A 13,360-nucleotide genomic window follows, 5' to 3' on the forward strand; every position below is an offset into this window, starting at 1 on the left:
TTTGCCCTCGGAGATGGCAGAAGTAGTTGAAGCACATTTTCTGTCCATAAGCGTAGCCGTGACGTGCGCTAAACATGACACTAGCTCGACATTACAGTTGAAGCTCTGACGTTCAATTCGAGTCACTAATCAACCTCCGAATTGTTCTGATTTTGAAAGCACCCCATAAATAAAAAATGTAAATAGATAATTTATTTCAGCACTGGCAGCGATAGAAGGGCTTGGGGTGGGGGCATTCAAATTCAGAGGTTCCAAAGTATTTTGTACATCGAATGTTGTGTAAATTGCTTCAGCGCTAAGGCAGGACTGAAAATCTTTGCGAAAATGTTCAAGGTTACTGAACGTTTTCGCTGTCATTTATTAGCTGTCATTTATGGTCCAGTGAGAGAAAGAGAAGCCAGAAGAAAAGACTGCTGTGGTCAAAGCCCAACATTAACATTCCAGAAATATCTGAGGCTTATTCACAGCCTCTCTCATGCTCTGCCGCCACTTTTTGAAAGCGTCAGGACTGAAGTCAGCTGTGTTGTAGCCTCGTTGGACTGTGTACAGTAGAGGATGTAATGAGTAATCTTAACCATAAACATGCCTCGTGTGTGTGTGTGTGCTCGGAGAGAAACAAGACATGTGCCATCAGATCAACTGAGTCTCAATATCGCACTCAAAGGGCTCGAGTCTAATCTGTCGATGATCTGCACGCTGTAGTGTTGCACTGCGAAGCTGATTGTTCTTGGCTCCCTCTGGTCATGTTTTAGAAAAATAATTGCCTGTTACAGCTTCTGTGTGTTTTCAAGTGAAGAGCTAAACATTCGCTTGCGCTGCAGGTTGTAAATCACGCATGCCGTGCCTCCTTCAAACATTTTTTTTTTTAAATGAACTAGCCTACCTATATGTATGTAGGTGGCCTGTGTCTTTGTGGCTTAGTACTAAAACGGCACTGCTCCTGTAAGAGGCCCAGTCGTGAAGGCTACATGTTTTATGAGCTCTCCTCAAAGGATATGAAGCACTGAGCTCAGATCCTGCTTGTTCCAGCAGTGTTTTCATCACTCTTGGCCACTTCCCAGACTATTTTTTTTTTATGTGTGTGCAATGAGGAAGTAAAAGCACATCCGGAAAAAGAGAGTATACCTCGCCACCGAGTTGATAGCCGGGCTTTATAAATGGGGACTATTTGCACGCTGCGGTCACAATGAGGAGATTCATGATTTTCTCCTCATGAGCATTTCAGAGGGCACACTCCTCATTGTCGGGGATCAGCGGCCACCACGGCTGAGATGGTGGGTGTCGAAGCTGAACCCAGTGAATATTGCGCTCCCCCCACCCACTGCTTTAGGGAGCCATTCTTTTCATTGCGCAAGCAAACTGTCAAACCGGGAAGGTTGGCTGACAGCGTCTTGCTGTGTCTCGTCCGCCGTGATTTGTGAGTCATATCTCTGGTTGCGACAATGCTGTTGCGCTAACATAAAGGCTATCAGCCAATGAACATGTTTGGAAGATGGATCTTTTCTTGTATTGTTTTGAAAGGGTTACGGTCGGTTGGGTTCTGAAAACAGACTTCTCTAATTAGAGGTAATATCATCCTATGGTGCTGCTGAATAGGGCGTTTGTCCCTCGGCCACTCCCAACCATCTGCTCAACGATTGTGTGCAAAATTTCCCCTCATTGTAGCTCGCTAATATCTGTTTGGGAATGCTTTAATGCACTGACCTACTAATTTTGTTTCTAGGCGATATTAGCCAAGACACCCTTCAGTGCTGCCAGTCTCAAGCCTCCGAGCTGTCTCATCTGTCACGTCACTCTGGGTGCTAGCTGGAGGATGTAGGGCAGCCTCATGAATACATTCCTTCCCCTCCTCACCACGCCCATTTAGGCGACCAGTTGTACTTGAACTCATGGATAAGATCATTAAAAAGACAATCGGATCGGAGAGAGAAAAGCTGGGCTGTTTGATTGCTCAATATCAAGAAGTGGCTTGTGTGTGAGTGTTGCAATATTAAAACCTCCACTGACAGACAACAAAACCAAAATACTTTTTCACCTCCACCTGATTGATTAAATTTCACATTGACATTTTCTATTCCACCTTGAGCAATATTCCAGATTACACTTGTGTTTATTTATGGTACTGTACATATTTATGTCCACTGTTTGATTCACTACACTTAACTCATTCAGTGCGATTGACGGTTATAGACGTCAAAGATATTAACTGGGTTGGCTGTGAATGAGTTAAGCACATTTTGCATGTGTCCCCTGTATCACTGTACATCGCACGACCCTCGTTACGTCTTTGAAAAAGAAACGTCCTTGCCGAACGGCCATCCCAAAGAACCAGAGAGAAACTCAATTAAGAGTCACATTCATGATAACGCCACTCGCCACCACATGCCTCACATTCTCCGCTTTTCTCTTATCAATGGCCCTGGCAGAGAGGCCCTTCACTGCTCTCGAGAGTGTCTCATTGAGAAAAAAGGGGGAGTGGTTAGCATGCCTGCAACCTTGGCATTTCCCTCCGGAGCCTCCTGAAAATATGATTCCTCATGAAAACTCCCTGAGCTACTTGACTGGCCTCACGCATGAAAAAGCGACAACCACGATTGGGGCTGCTGGCATAATGGACATCTTGGGACAGCACCATTGTGCCAGCCACTCTCCATTGGCGAACTCGTGGCAAACACACGCACACACACCCCAGTAAGTAGAAAAGGGTTTAGTCTTCTTGGAGAGATGGAAGAGCAGCTTAAACCCTGTGGTGCACACAGTCTGATCCTTATCAACGTGAGGTGGAAAGCACTCGACTGCAGTTACTTCTCTAATATATTGCAACACATGTATCACATTTCACACACACACAGATAAGGCGCGCTTTATGAATAGTCTCGTATTAATCGTTGTACAGGTAGACTCCTTCTTTGCTTCGTTTCCTCTCGTAAGAGGTTACTTTTTTCATCACTATTTCATTTATCACCACGATTGAGTTTCGCTTTCTTTTTTTCTGTGTGATGAAACATTTAGAGATACGCAGAAGAATAACATTTTGAAAAGTGGCCGTAGCACTGATTAGGGTGCTTATGGGGAGCCATTTAAAAGAATTTTTGAAAAGGTTTGGAGAATCTCTCATTGAATGTTCTGATGTCAGCGTAAGAGGGAGGCAAAATTGCTGCTTCGAGACGCTTCCATAGCCGATGCCATGTGCGTTGTTATAATGCTCCACGCCTCGTGTCGATCCATGAAAATTAGGCTGAACAATCGCAGGCAAATTTCGTAGCAAACTAAAACAAGGGCCTCTTGAGAATAAAGCGAGATGTGATTACACAAGGTAAGACAAAGGCGCTGAGTGCAAGGCCCACAATGAATCCCCGGTGAAGTGCCCTACACTGTACCTCCAGCTGAGCCTTTTATTGTGCGCTTGTCTCTCGGTGGCTCGGATGACGGCTCAGATTATATCGCACTCACTGAGTAATGGATTGGAGCTGACAAAAACCCGCTGCATTTCCACAACATTCCAGCCAGGATCCGCTCACTGCCGAGGATCTGCTCGGTTGATCGGGATTAATTGGAGCTACCCCCATTGTTAATAACCCCCGAGTATCTTCACGCTAGCATTGTTCCTCTCTAATCTCTATTCACGGGAGTATTGTGTTCTATCCCTTTGCAAAGCTGCCCCTAAATCCTTGCCAATCACATTTTGCTACTTCATAGTTGTGCAAATGAATATTCCAGAAGGATGGTAGACATTTGCTCCCGCAACCAAGTGCATTGCAACCATTTTTACATTTCTCTAAAAGGTTACTCAAGCTAAAAACGAGCGCTGACAATATTGCTCAGGCTTAGACAGGCTTTGGTAAAGATATCATCAAAATGAGTTAATGACAGCGAGTAAATGAATAAAACATGGCTTTGTTTCAAGGATGCGCAGGCGGGCGGGAGAAGCTGGAGGATGGGTGGCAGTGTTTTGTAACAGGAACCTCATGTGTGGCCATTGTGTGTGTGTGTGGGGGGGGTGATGTTTTAATCGAGCCGCAGACTGTCTCAGGGCAAAGGTCACATCTGAAAAGAATCGGGGAAGAGAGAAATGTATTTGAGCCCGTGCCCGGCTGGCTGCTACCCCCTTGACTTTATTGCACTAATGTAAATGGTGGATTAGGCATCGTTGGCTGGGGAGGGGACCCTCTCTTAACCCCCCCCCCCCCCCCCCCCCCCGCCCCTCTTTTCCATTAAGACAGCTGGTATCTTTCAAAGGGTCCCGGCCCCGTGATTGATGTGTAATAGCTCCAAGACTCACCTGCCCCCCCCTCCACGCCGCCGCTTCCCACAAAGCACTTTGTTTCTCGGCGAGTGGGCATAGAGCTTCCTCGCCCGGCGTCACCGTTTGCTCCGTGTCTCCCTCCTGCTCTTTCAACCGTACGACTTGAGAGCGACTCACCTCGGCCGCGGCCTGCTTCAAACTGCTCTTTTTGAGCGACTTCACACTCCAGCTTCTGATGAGCAATGCTTTTAAAGCACCTTTCGAAATACTGCGAACTAAACAGTTTTCCTTCATCGAGGATGCCATGAGCTCCGTAAAACTTGGATTGTTTCAAAGTCAATCCAGATGAAAACTAGATTGTAAAGATATTTAGTGAGTCCGCAACTTCAAAGTGGAATGACCTAGCCTTCAAATCGTTCCGTTGTCGGTTTCATAGAAAGAGGCTTATGTTTCTAATTAGAGAGAAGAGGTGCTTAGCTCACGCGCTGATTCTGACGGCCTCCAGGATTAGAGCTGTGCTATCAAATACAGCAGTCATCAGTGTTTTCATGTTCCTCACACCTCACAAGACAAGCTTCTGGATATGGACACTTCAGGGGGGCCCAGGGGTAGTTTCGAAGGTGCCTCGCACACGCACGGAACTCTCCCGAGCTCTTGAATATCGTGGGCGCATTAATGTGTCCCCCGTGCGTACAACAGGCTTGGCAGCCCAGCGGTCGCCGTGGTAACTCATCATTAGGTGATTAATGGGGCTGTGACGAGGCTGCGGTTTAATCAAGCTCGGTGTTTGCGAGCGAGCCGACAACAGGAGCAGCTGCCCTGTCAGTTGGTGTCTGCTCACAAAGTGACAGCACCCGCTGCTTAGGAGCATGGTCGTCACCAAACACCTCTCTTGTGTATGTACTGTGTGTGTGCGTATGTTTCACATTTTGTAAGTCCTGCCGTAAATGCTGGCTTCCTCACAGATTGCTGCCGTTCCCGACTCCACTCTGCTACCTCAGCCATGGTAACACAGCTTGCCTTATCCGCGTGGCAATGTAATGACTATTTCCTGGTAATTTGTTGCTGTGGAGTTAGCCAGGGCAACGCGGGCGTTAAGTGTTGATGCTGCTTTCGAGTGTAGTAAGAATTTTGTGCGCACAACGGGCTTCTTCAACTTTGCCCACTCGGAGGCTTTCATTATGCTACCAAAAAGGACATTTTTGGAATAGCTGGAAATGCCCCATATCCTTACCCGCTCGATTGCTGCATTCTTCCCTCCAGACCTGTCATTTGACATTAACACAGCGGTGCTTGTGGCGAAGGACTTGGATGGAGGCGCGGTCCAGTAGAGTACACACACGTACATAGCAAACAAGAGTCGGTCCGGTGTCATTACAGATGGTTTGCAGAGAAGCTGGCCAGCAAACTGTCAGTGAGCTCCATGCCGTTCGCTCTTGTGCTGTTTATACTGAAAAGCACCCCTGACACATTTATTGGCTGCTAGCCTCATCCTCCGTGTTTTGTTTTAGTTATTCAGCCATGACCTCCATTTAATATGTTCTGACTTTCTTTTCAACATCCTTTTACTGTGTACACATCGTAATGCCTTGTCGAGAGACGGCAAGTGGTTTAGCAGGAAGCTAGAAGGTTCTGGCCGTTTGATAAAGCTGCTCTCATAAGTGTTAATGATTGCGGAGGATGCTGCCAACAATTACCGTTGCTAGCCTCCCCAGCCGCCCAGCCTCTTGGAGCAATCTTGTATTGCCCATGAACAAACTATTAACCTCTGTCCAGCAAAGATGATGCTCACTCTTGTTTTCTTCTACCTCCTCCCCCCCACCCCCCCCCTTTCTCTCCAGCTTTTCTGAAACACTGGGGTTGTTGGTGTGGCCAAATTTTCCCTGGATTTGACCAGTAAATTCAGAAGACTGAAGCCCAGGCTCACAGTCTACCTTTCACGGAGGCCCAGCCGTGAGAGGACTGAGGAAGGCACGTGGCGGATCATGACGGCTGACAAAGAAAAGGAGCGGGAGAAAGAGCGGGACAGAGACAGAGATCGGGACAGGGACAAGAGGGAGTCCGGGAAGTCCCGCCGGCAAGACGGGGAACGGGGCGAGAGCGAGAGCTCCAGGCCCAGGCGCAGTTGCACGCTGGAGGGCGGCGCCAAGAACTATGCAGAGAGCGAACACAGCGAGGACGAGGACAACGACAACGGCAGCACGGGCGGAGGCAGCGGCACGGCCGAGGAGGCCGGCAAGAAGGGCAAGAAGAAGATGCCCAAGAAGAAGTCCCGCTACGAGCGCACAGAGAACGGAGAAATCACGTCCTTCATCACGGAAGACGATGTTGTTTACAGACCAGGAGGTAAGTCCTTGTCCCGTCTAATCTAATTAACAGCCGGGCAAATGCAGTAAGCCCAGTCAGTCCCCATTCATCAAAGTCCCATTAGAAAGATCATCTCACACACCCCGAGTAACAATGCGCTGTGGTTTCTTTCGACTACCCCCCCCCCATTGTTGTTGATACACTCGCTTTGGAAAAACCAACTAATAAATGTGTGCCCTTTACAATTTGCTCCTTCCAGATTGCAACGACTACCTCAGGCTAAAGGCCAGTGCATCATGCAATCAATTCCAAGTTGACCCTCTCTGTGCTTTTTGTCTCAGGCTGAGTCAATAAAGCAAAGTGGTACTTCAATAGATGTGATAGTGGCGGCGGTCACAATAATGACTTTATACAAACGTGATTGAACTCACTGGAAAGTCTGCCTTCCTCTCCCCAGACCAAAAGGTGTTTTAATGTTGAATAGATTGGGCAAAATCACCAACCAGTTAAAAGTCTCCCTTAATGTTCCTGTTGAAGCAGTTGCTCGCTCACGTGTTTGTTGTGCTAGAAATTTCCCTTGTCTCATATCTGTTGTGTCGTGCCTATTTAACTGCAAGCAAAAGGTCAAGTGGTGGGTTGTTTGTATATTAAACAGAAAGATAAAGCAACTTAAAGCCTTGTGTTAGACAGTCCTCGTTATCACGTTGCCGCGCAATCGCACAGTCCGCCCATGAGCTGCAAAAGGGATGACACTAATGCTGTAAAACGGCCCGCCCTGATGACTGTTAGCTGAATGCTCTCTCCTCTGTTATCAATACAGATCCTTAAACCAGCAAGCACACTCGCTGAAACCAAATCCGGCCATTGCTCTCTTTTCTCGTCTCTGTCTAATAATCGGCACAGGCTCCACCGAAGCCCCCCCCCCCCCCCCCCCCCCCCCACACACACGTTTAATAGACAGCGCACCAAGGCTTTGTCTCATAATTCAACCATGTGGATGGTGGGGGCGGGTAAAGGAGATTGACAAAGAAAAAAACCGTAAGCAGTCAGTCACATCAATGAAACATTCAAAAGGCACATAAACAAAGTCGAGCGTCTCAGTGGATTAGCCCTGACGAATATTTATATTTCCACATCTGAGCGAACAGCGGAGCCGGTGCCCGCTTGATGGGGAATATTTATGTTTCCTGTCTTCTTCTTCTTCAATTAGTTTGACAGGTCGAGAGCTGCCTGGTTGTCACAACCTTGCCCCCTCCCCTCACTCCCTCCCTCCCTCCCCTGGCTCCTCCACACTCCAGTTGCTCGGCTGTGTTCGATCAGGGATGAGCCGCTACACTAGTATGCAATTTACCACCTATTGTCAACACAGAAGATCTTCCACCTCGGTAACTGACCTCCTGCTGTCTCCTTTGCTTATTGTTCAAGTGATAAGCCCCGTGTGTGAGTGCAGTGTGTTTTCCTCCTCCTGCTCGCTAGCAGCCTTCTTGCAATCAGATTTGATGTGCGCAGCTTAGGCAGGCACAAAGCCTGCGATGGATTATGCTTCACTAAATGTTAAATCCCTTTATAGCCGTCTAGTGACACACAATATGTAAAACTGACCACCCTTGGTGAGGGATTTGCACCGCCTCCTACCCGGGTAGGAGAGGGACTTGGATGAGAGGAACAAAACAAAAATGGCTATACACGAAACAACCCCAAATGGGGTTTTAATTGCTTCCTTATCACTGGGCCTACAAGTACACATTTGTGTCATCGCATAAGGTGAGCTCGTATTGAAATAGTTTTAGTCCCAAATAGTCCCAATCTCCAGCCACCAGCACAGCTTAGCCTCTCTATCCCTGTGAGATGGGTTCGGGCGGCTTAGAGCTGACTGCATGTTAAAGGGTGGAAGATGTGCGGTCTGCCGCTAGGTGTTAGCCGCAGTTTAAAACGATGGAGGTGTGCACGAGGAGGTGTCCTGTGCTGGTTGTATCCAAGTCCCATTCTGTGCAAGCAGACAGACCTAATCAATCTGTGCCCTGTGGCTTAGCCCCATCTCCTATAGGCACCTCCAGCAGCTGCAAAAAAAAAAAAAATCAGTTTATTGATCCTCTCTGGAGATTATAGAAACAGCCATGAGGGAGATTAGTGATACAGTACTGTAGTACACAGAGGCACACAGGTGCAAAAACAAAAAAAGCACACAGAAAGCTAATGACCAGTTGTGAAAATTCACAAGTACCCGACATCACATAGTATGGACAATGCGTTTCTTTTGAAACGGTCACACTGGTGCTGTCCTATCTCTGACACACACCCGCCTGGTGTGGTGACACACACACACAAACACACACGTATAGCGGAACTGTTTGGTGCTGCAGGTGGCAGGCCGCCATAGCATGCCTCCTTCCTTCCAAACTCACTCCCTTTCGGCCGCTTTGTTAAAAATGGCGAGCACTAATGGAAACCACCTGCCCTCCCCATCTCATTCGGCACTTCTTCCTCCCCCTCGCGTGTATGTCACACAACATGGCTGCCACAGCGGTGCTAGGTGGACTTGCTTTGGCTCGGATGAAGACAATGGATTTGATTTTGGAAAATCCCCCCAGAGAGAGTCAGATTAGTGTAGTAGCAGCACCTTTGTTTGTGTCAGTGAGATTGCAAGCTCACCAGAAGCAAAGCACCTTGTGTGTGTACGCGGCTGTTTCGGCGAGTTGTTGAGGTGGACGGACAGCTGGCGCTTTTTGCCGCAACTGCTATGCAAGTCAGGAGTGTCTGTCTCCGTGTGTGTCGCTCCATGTGTCATGTGCACACACATTAAGCTGTGCGCCACGAGTGTGTTTGACACACGGTGCTGTATAAGCAGGCCTCCCTTCCCTTCCTACCCCTCCTTTTCTCGCTTCTACTCAGGACCAACTGTTAGCGGTAACGAACAGCATGTGCCACCAATGAGTTACATCTATTAGGAATGTAAGACATGAAGATTATGTGAGTGGAGTCGTTTTTGTTTCACGACTTGTAATTTATCAACATCATCTTAATCACTTCATGTATGTATGTAAAAATTTTTTTTGAATTTAATAGACCTAAAATGGCAACATTCCATTGTTATTGTTTTGTTGTACCCTAATTGGACATTGCGCAATGTAATTCTAACAGAAACAAGATATTTGGATCTTTTTATAGTGCTGACCAAACAATCGATAAAATATTTACTCCTGAGTATGGATTCCTCTTGAAAAGCCAGTAGTGTGTGGTTCAGTATGTGAAGGGCCACTTTTTCAGTAGCTAGGACACCGTTTGGGCTTCGAGCCAGATATGCGCAGCACATCTCGAGTCAAGCTGTTGATTAGCTCGCTTTTTCTTTTTTCAGTCGGGCTAACAAGGGGGCCAAGCCCTTCAAGTCATCTTGTATTGAAACAAAACAGTGTGTAGCTTGTCCCTAAACTACATAGATCTATTTTTAAAAGCTTGGTCTTCTCTCCCACGTCTCCCCATGCTGTAGACTCGGGGGGCGGGGGGGGGAAGAGCTTTTTAGTGAAACTCAACCACCTGCCGCCCGCTAAATGAGAAAGTGTGGGTTTGCTGAGCGGAAAAAGGGGGGGGGGGGGGTGTCAAAGAGCCTCTGTTCTCCCTAAGGAGCTCAGTCAGCTGTAGGCAAGGGGGCTGACAATTTGGCCTGCTAGGTATTTCCCACTGCTTTTCCAGTCCGGACAAGGCAGAACTGTTGGGCAGGTGCTGAGGGAGAGAGTTGAGAAATCAAGTGTCTGTGCCCCTCCAGGCCAGGCCTTCATTACGTGCCAAGCCACCCCGTTGGGCTAACCCAGCAGGAAGTGGCAGCCATGGAGTTTAGAAACACATCCTTTTTGCTGGGTTTCTGCCTGCTGTCCAGACGAAATATTTGTCATGTGAACAAAAACATGCTCGGTGTTTCGGTGAAGATTTTGATTCATGGTGTTGCTGACAACCACAAATCAACGATGAGATTGATTGATTGATTGATTGATTGATTGATTGATTGATTGATTGATTGATTGATTGATTTGTTTATTTATTTTACTCACCCTTGGGCACCACTTTAATCTCCATTAACGTGATGAACAGGGCAAATAAAAGATTGTACAAGCGGTTTATATAAATTGGAACAGTATTTTCTTTAATTAATATTTTAACTGTAATACTCTTTTCAGTTTTTAACCGCCACTTTGCACAATATGAATGAATACAATTTAAAGAACAGCGTGAATACAAGACAGCAGAGAAGATAAAGCGTTTCTTAACAGAGATCAACTTGGTTCAAATGGCTGAATGTGAATTTGCTACAGCACAGCCAGACCCATATTATTTATTACTAAAGCAGGTGATTCACCATGGCAACAACAGACACTGCTCTCCTTATGTACACTAAATCTAACATTTGGAAGCTGTAATTTTTTTTCTTTTTTTCCAGGAAACCTTCCTGCATAGTCTTCCTCATCAGTCTGTCTTCCTCACTGGATTTTTTTTTTTTTTTTGCCTGTGGGTCCCCTTACACCCCTGTGGTTCCCTTTATTGCATTCCTTTTGCAATTTAATTTTGGGATCAGTGCACTCTAGGGGGATAGACATTTGAACATTAGTTGGCAGACATTGTATTCCCAGATACACTTTTGTCCCATGTGCTGTTTTTATGTGCCATTGTCACACCATTTTCTATTAAGCATCGAAACATTCCTCATCTTTATAGGGTGTTCACACTCGATGCGTTTGGAAACACTAGCCAGTGTCAATGCTAAGGCTAAGTTCACACTGCAGGCAAATGTCACCGTCACATTGAATATGTAAACGTGAATGCTTACACACACAAAAATTCCGCCCAAAAATCCAAATTGAGCTTTAAGACCTCACAATGTGAACCAAGACCAAATGTGCGGGAAGAAAATGGACCAAATATCATTTGGTGCTTTTCAAATCACAAGTGCTATCATAGCCTGGGTAACCGCCAAGCTCCAGCTTCTGTTTTTGATATTGTGATGAATTATTTAGGCAGTTGACTTCTGGAAAAAGGACAGACTAGACCCAACACCATTTTTTAATCCTAAATATGTTGTTCATTGCATACGTTCAATAAGTATTGACATGTTACTGTTACACCTGTCTTTTATTATTATTTATTTCATTGCAGCTTTTCTGTTGGTGTTGCCTCGCTACAAGAAACCTAATCTTGTCTCGCCCCTCCCCGTCCCTTCCCCTCTCCTGGAACGTTGCAGCAAATTAAACAGCATCTTATTTGCTCTGTAACAGAGAGAGTTGGACACAGCTCTTTAGCTGAGACGAGGTGTGTTTTAGATTAGCCACGCTTGGCAGCCATAAGCGAAAGCCTGGCTGAACAATGAGCCAGGCAGAAGAAATTCTTGCATGTGCGGCAAATAATGCATCGAATATCCTGACATCTGATCTCAGGCAGGAGTGACAATGTGATTAGAGAAGCACTGACCAGTTTTCTGTTCTCCCGTGATTATATATCTCCCCGTTTTGAAAAACACAACTTTGTTAATGTCGAATGGTGTGCTAGTCAGCAGTTTTATTGTAGGGTGGAGGCAAGTGAAAGAATCCAAACGAATGGCTCCTGAGCACTTGACTACAAAGTCCCTGCTGTGGTTCCCCCGTCCGTCTCCAGCACACACTTCAACCCCCAAAATTAAAGAGAAAGACCAAGCAAGCCCTCCCCCTCATGCGTAGACTCCCACCCACCACAGCTCAAACCCAATGCCCCCTTCCTTCCTTTTCTGCTTATAGCACAGATGTGTGGAAAAAAAGCTTCTTTTTTTTTTTTCTTTCATCTATGTTGAAATAGGACAAACATGTTTTGGAGGTCGCAGAGGGAATGAATTTACAAGACGCTTTTGACATTCAAACTGGGCTCAAACGCTGTGAATGAATCAGATCGTAACTACTCCACCACCATGGCAGTTTCCCCATCTTCTCCACTCTGTGTCTGTTGTTTGTGTCTGTTGATGTGATCTCATCGCGAGACATCTGATCTGGTCCCTCTAAATAAATGTGCGGATGGGGTGAAGGGACACTAACCCCTAATTCCCCCGATTTGACTCCTCACTTACATGTCACTCACTCAGATTAGTCTCTTTTGTTCTCCGCTCTCCGAGTCGCTGCGTCTCTCCCCTCCCGCCCTCCCTCCATCTTGCTCGTTTGGCCGCCTCTCTCAACATGCTCAGACACTGTGTCACTCACAGATCGCACGGGAGTACTGATGGATATTTTCATTCATGCTATCTTGTAAATGACTTCCTGTGATGGTGAAGAAATGGGAGCAAAAGGAGAGAGCTTTTGGGGGAAGACGACAGCGGCATTGAGAGAGATATAATGCATCGCTCAGAGCCAGCCAGGGCGATAACTGCCCCCTCCCCCACCACCCCCCACTTCCAAACAGCTCATTCACCCCTTAGCAGATAACAAGCCCACCCTGGGGTTACAAACACACACACACACACATGCACGTACGCACGCACAGCCTGAAAACAAAGCCAGTGATGTCACAAGAGCTCTTATATATAGACAGGCGCACCTCTACAAATGGGCTCTTGGCTGTAAAGGCCATTAAATATCTTTTGCCACCTCCTTCCTTTCCTTTTGCAAGCAGTAAGATAAACCACAGCCAGATCAATAACTCAGTTGACACAAACATATAAATAACAGAGATCGCATGTCAGAGAAAATGCTTGCCGCACACCTTTTTTTGACAGGGAGCTCGGAGCAGCATGTTTTAATGACACGAGTACAATGTGACTGACTGTAGCCTATTAAAATTTTGCCTCACGCATGGGTG

General features: G+C 46.6%; 1 protein-coding gene across 5 annotated transcripts in view; it reads left to right on the forward strand.

Moving 5' to 3' along the window:
• rerea (arginine-glutamic acid dipeptide (RE) repeats a) overlaps window positions 1-13,360 on the forward strand; it is a 116,569-nt gene that overhangs the window by 53,190 nt on the left and 50,019 nt on the right. For all 5 annotated transcript variants that reach the window (XM_037272545.1, XM_037272528.1, XM_037272553.1 and 2 more), the window contains exon 2: window positions 6,088-6,592. In XM_037272545.1, coding sequence (XP_037128440.1) covers window positions 6,232-6,592 — 361 coding nt within the window. In that variant the 5' untranslated portion in view covers window positions 6,088-6,231. The remainder of the gene's footprint in view (window positions 1-6,087; window positions 6,593-13,360) is intronic.

This window comes from Syngnathus acus, chromosome 2, assembly GCF_901709675.1.
Source record: "Syngnathus acus chromosome 2, fSynAcu1.2, whole genome shotgun sequence".
Lineage (NCBI taxonomy): Eukaryota > Metazoa > Chordata > Actinopteri > Syngnathiformes > Syngnathidae > Syngnathus > Syngnathus acus.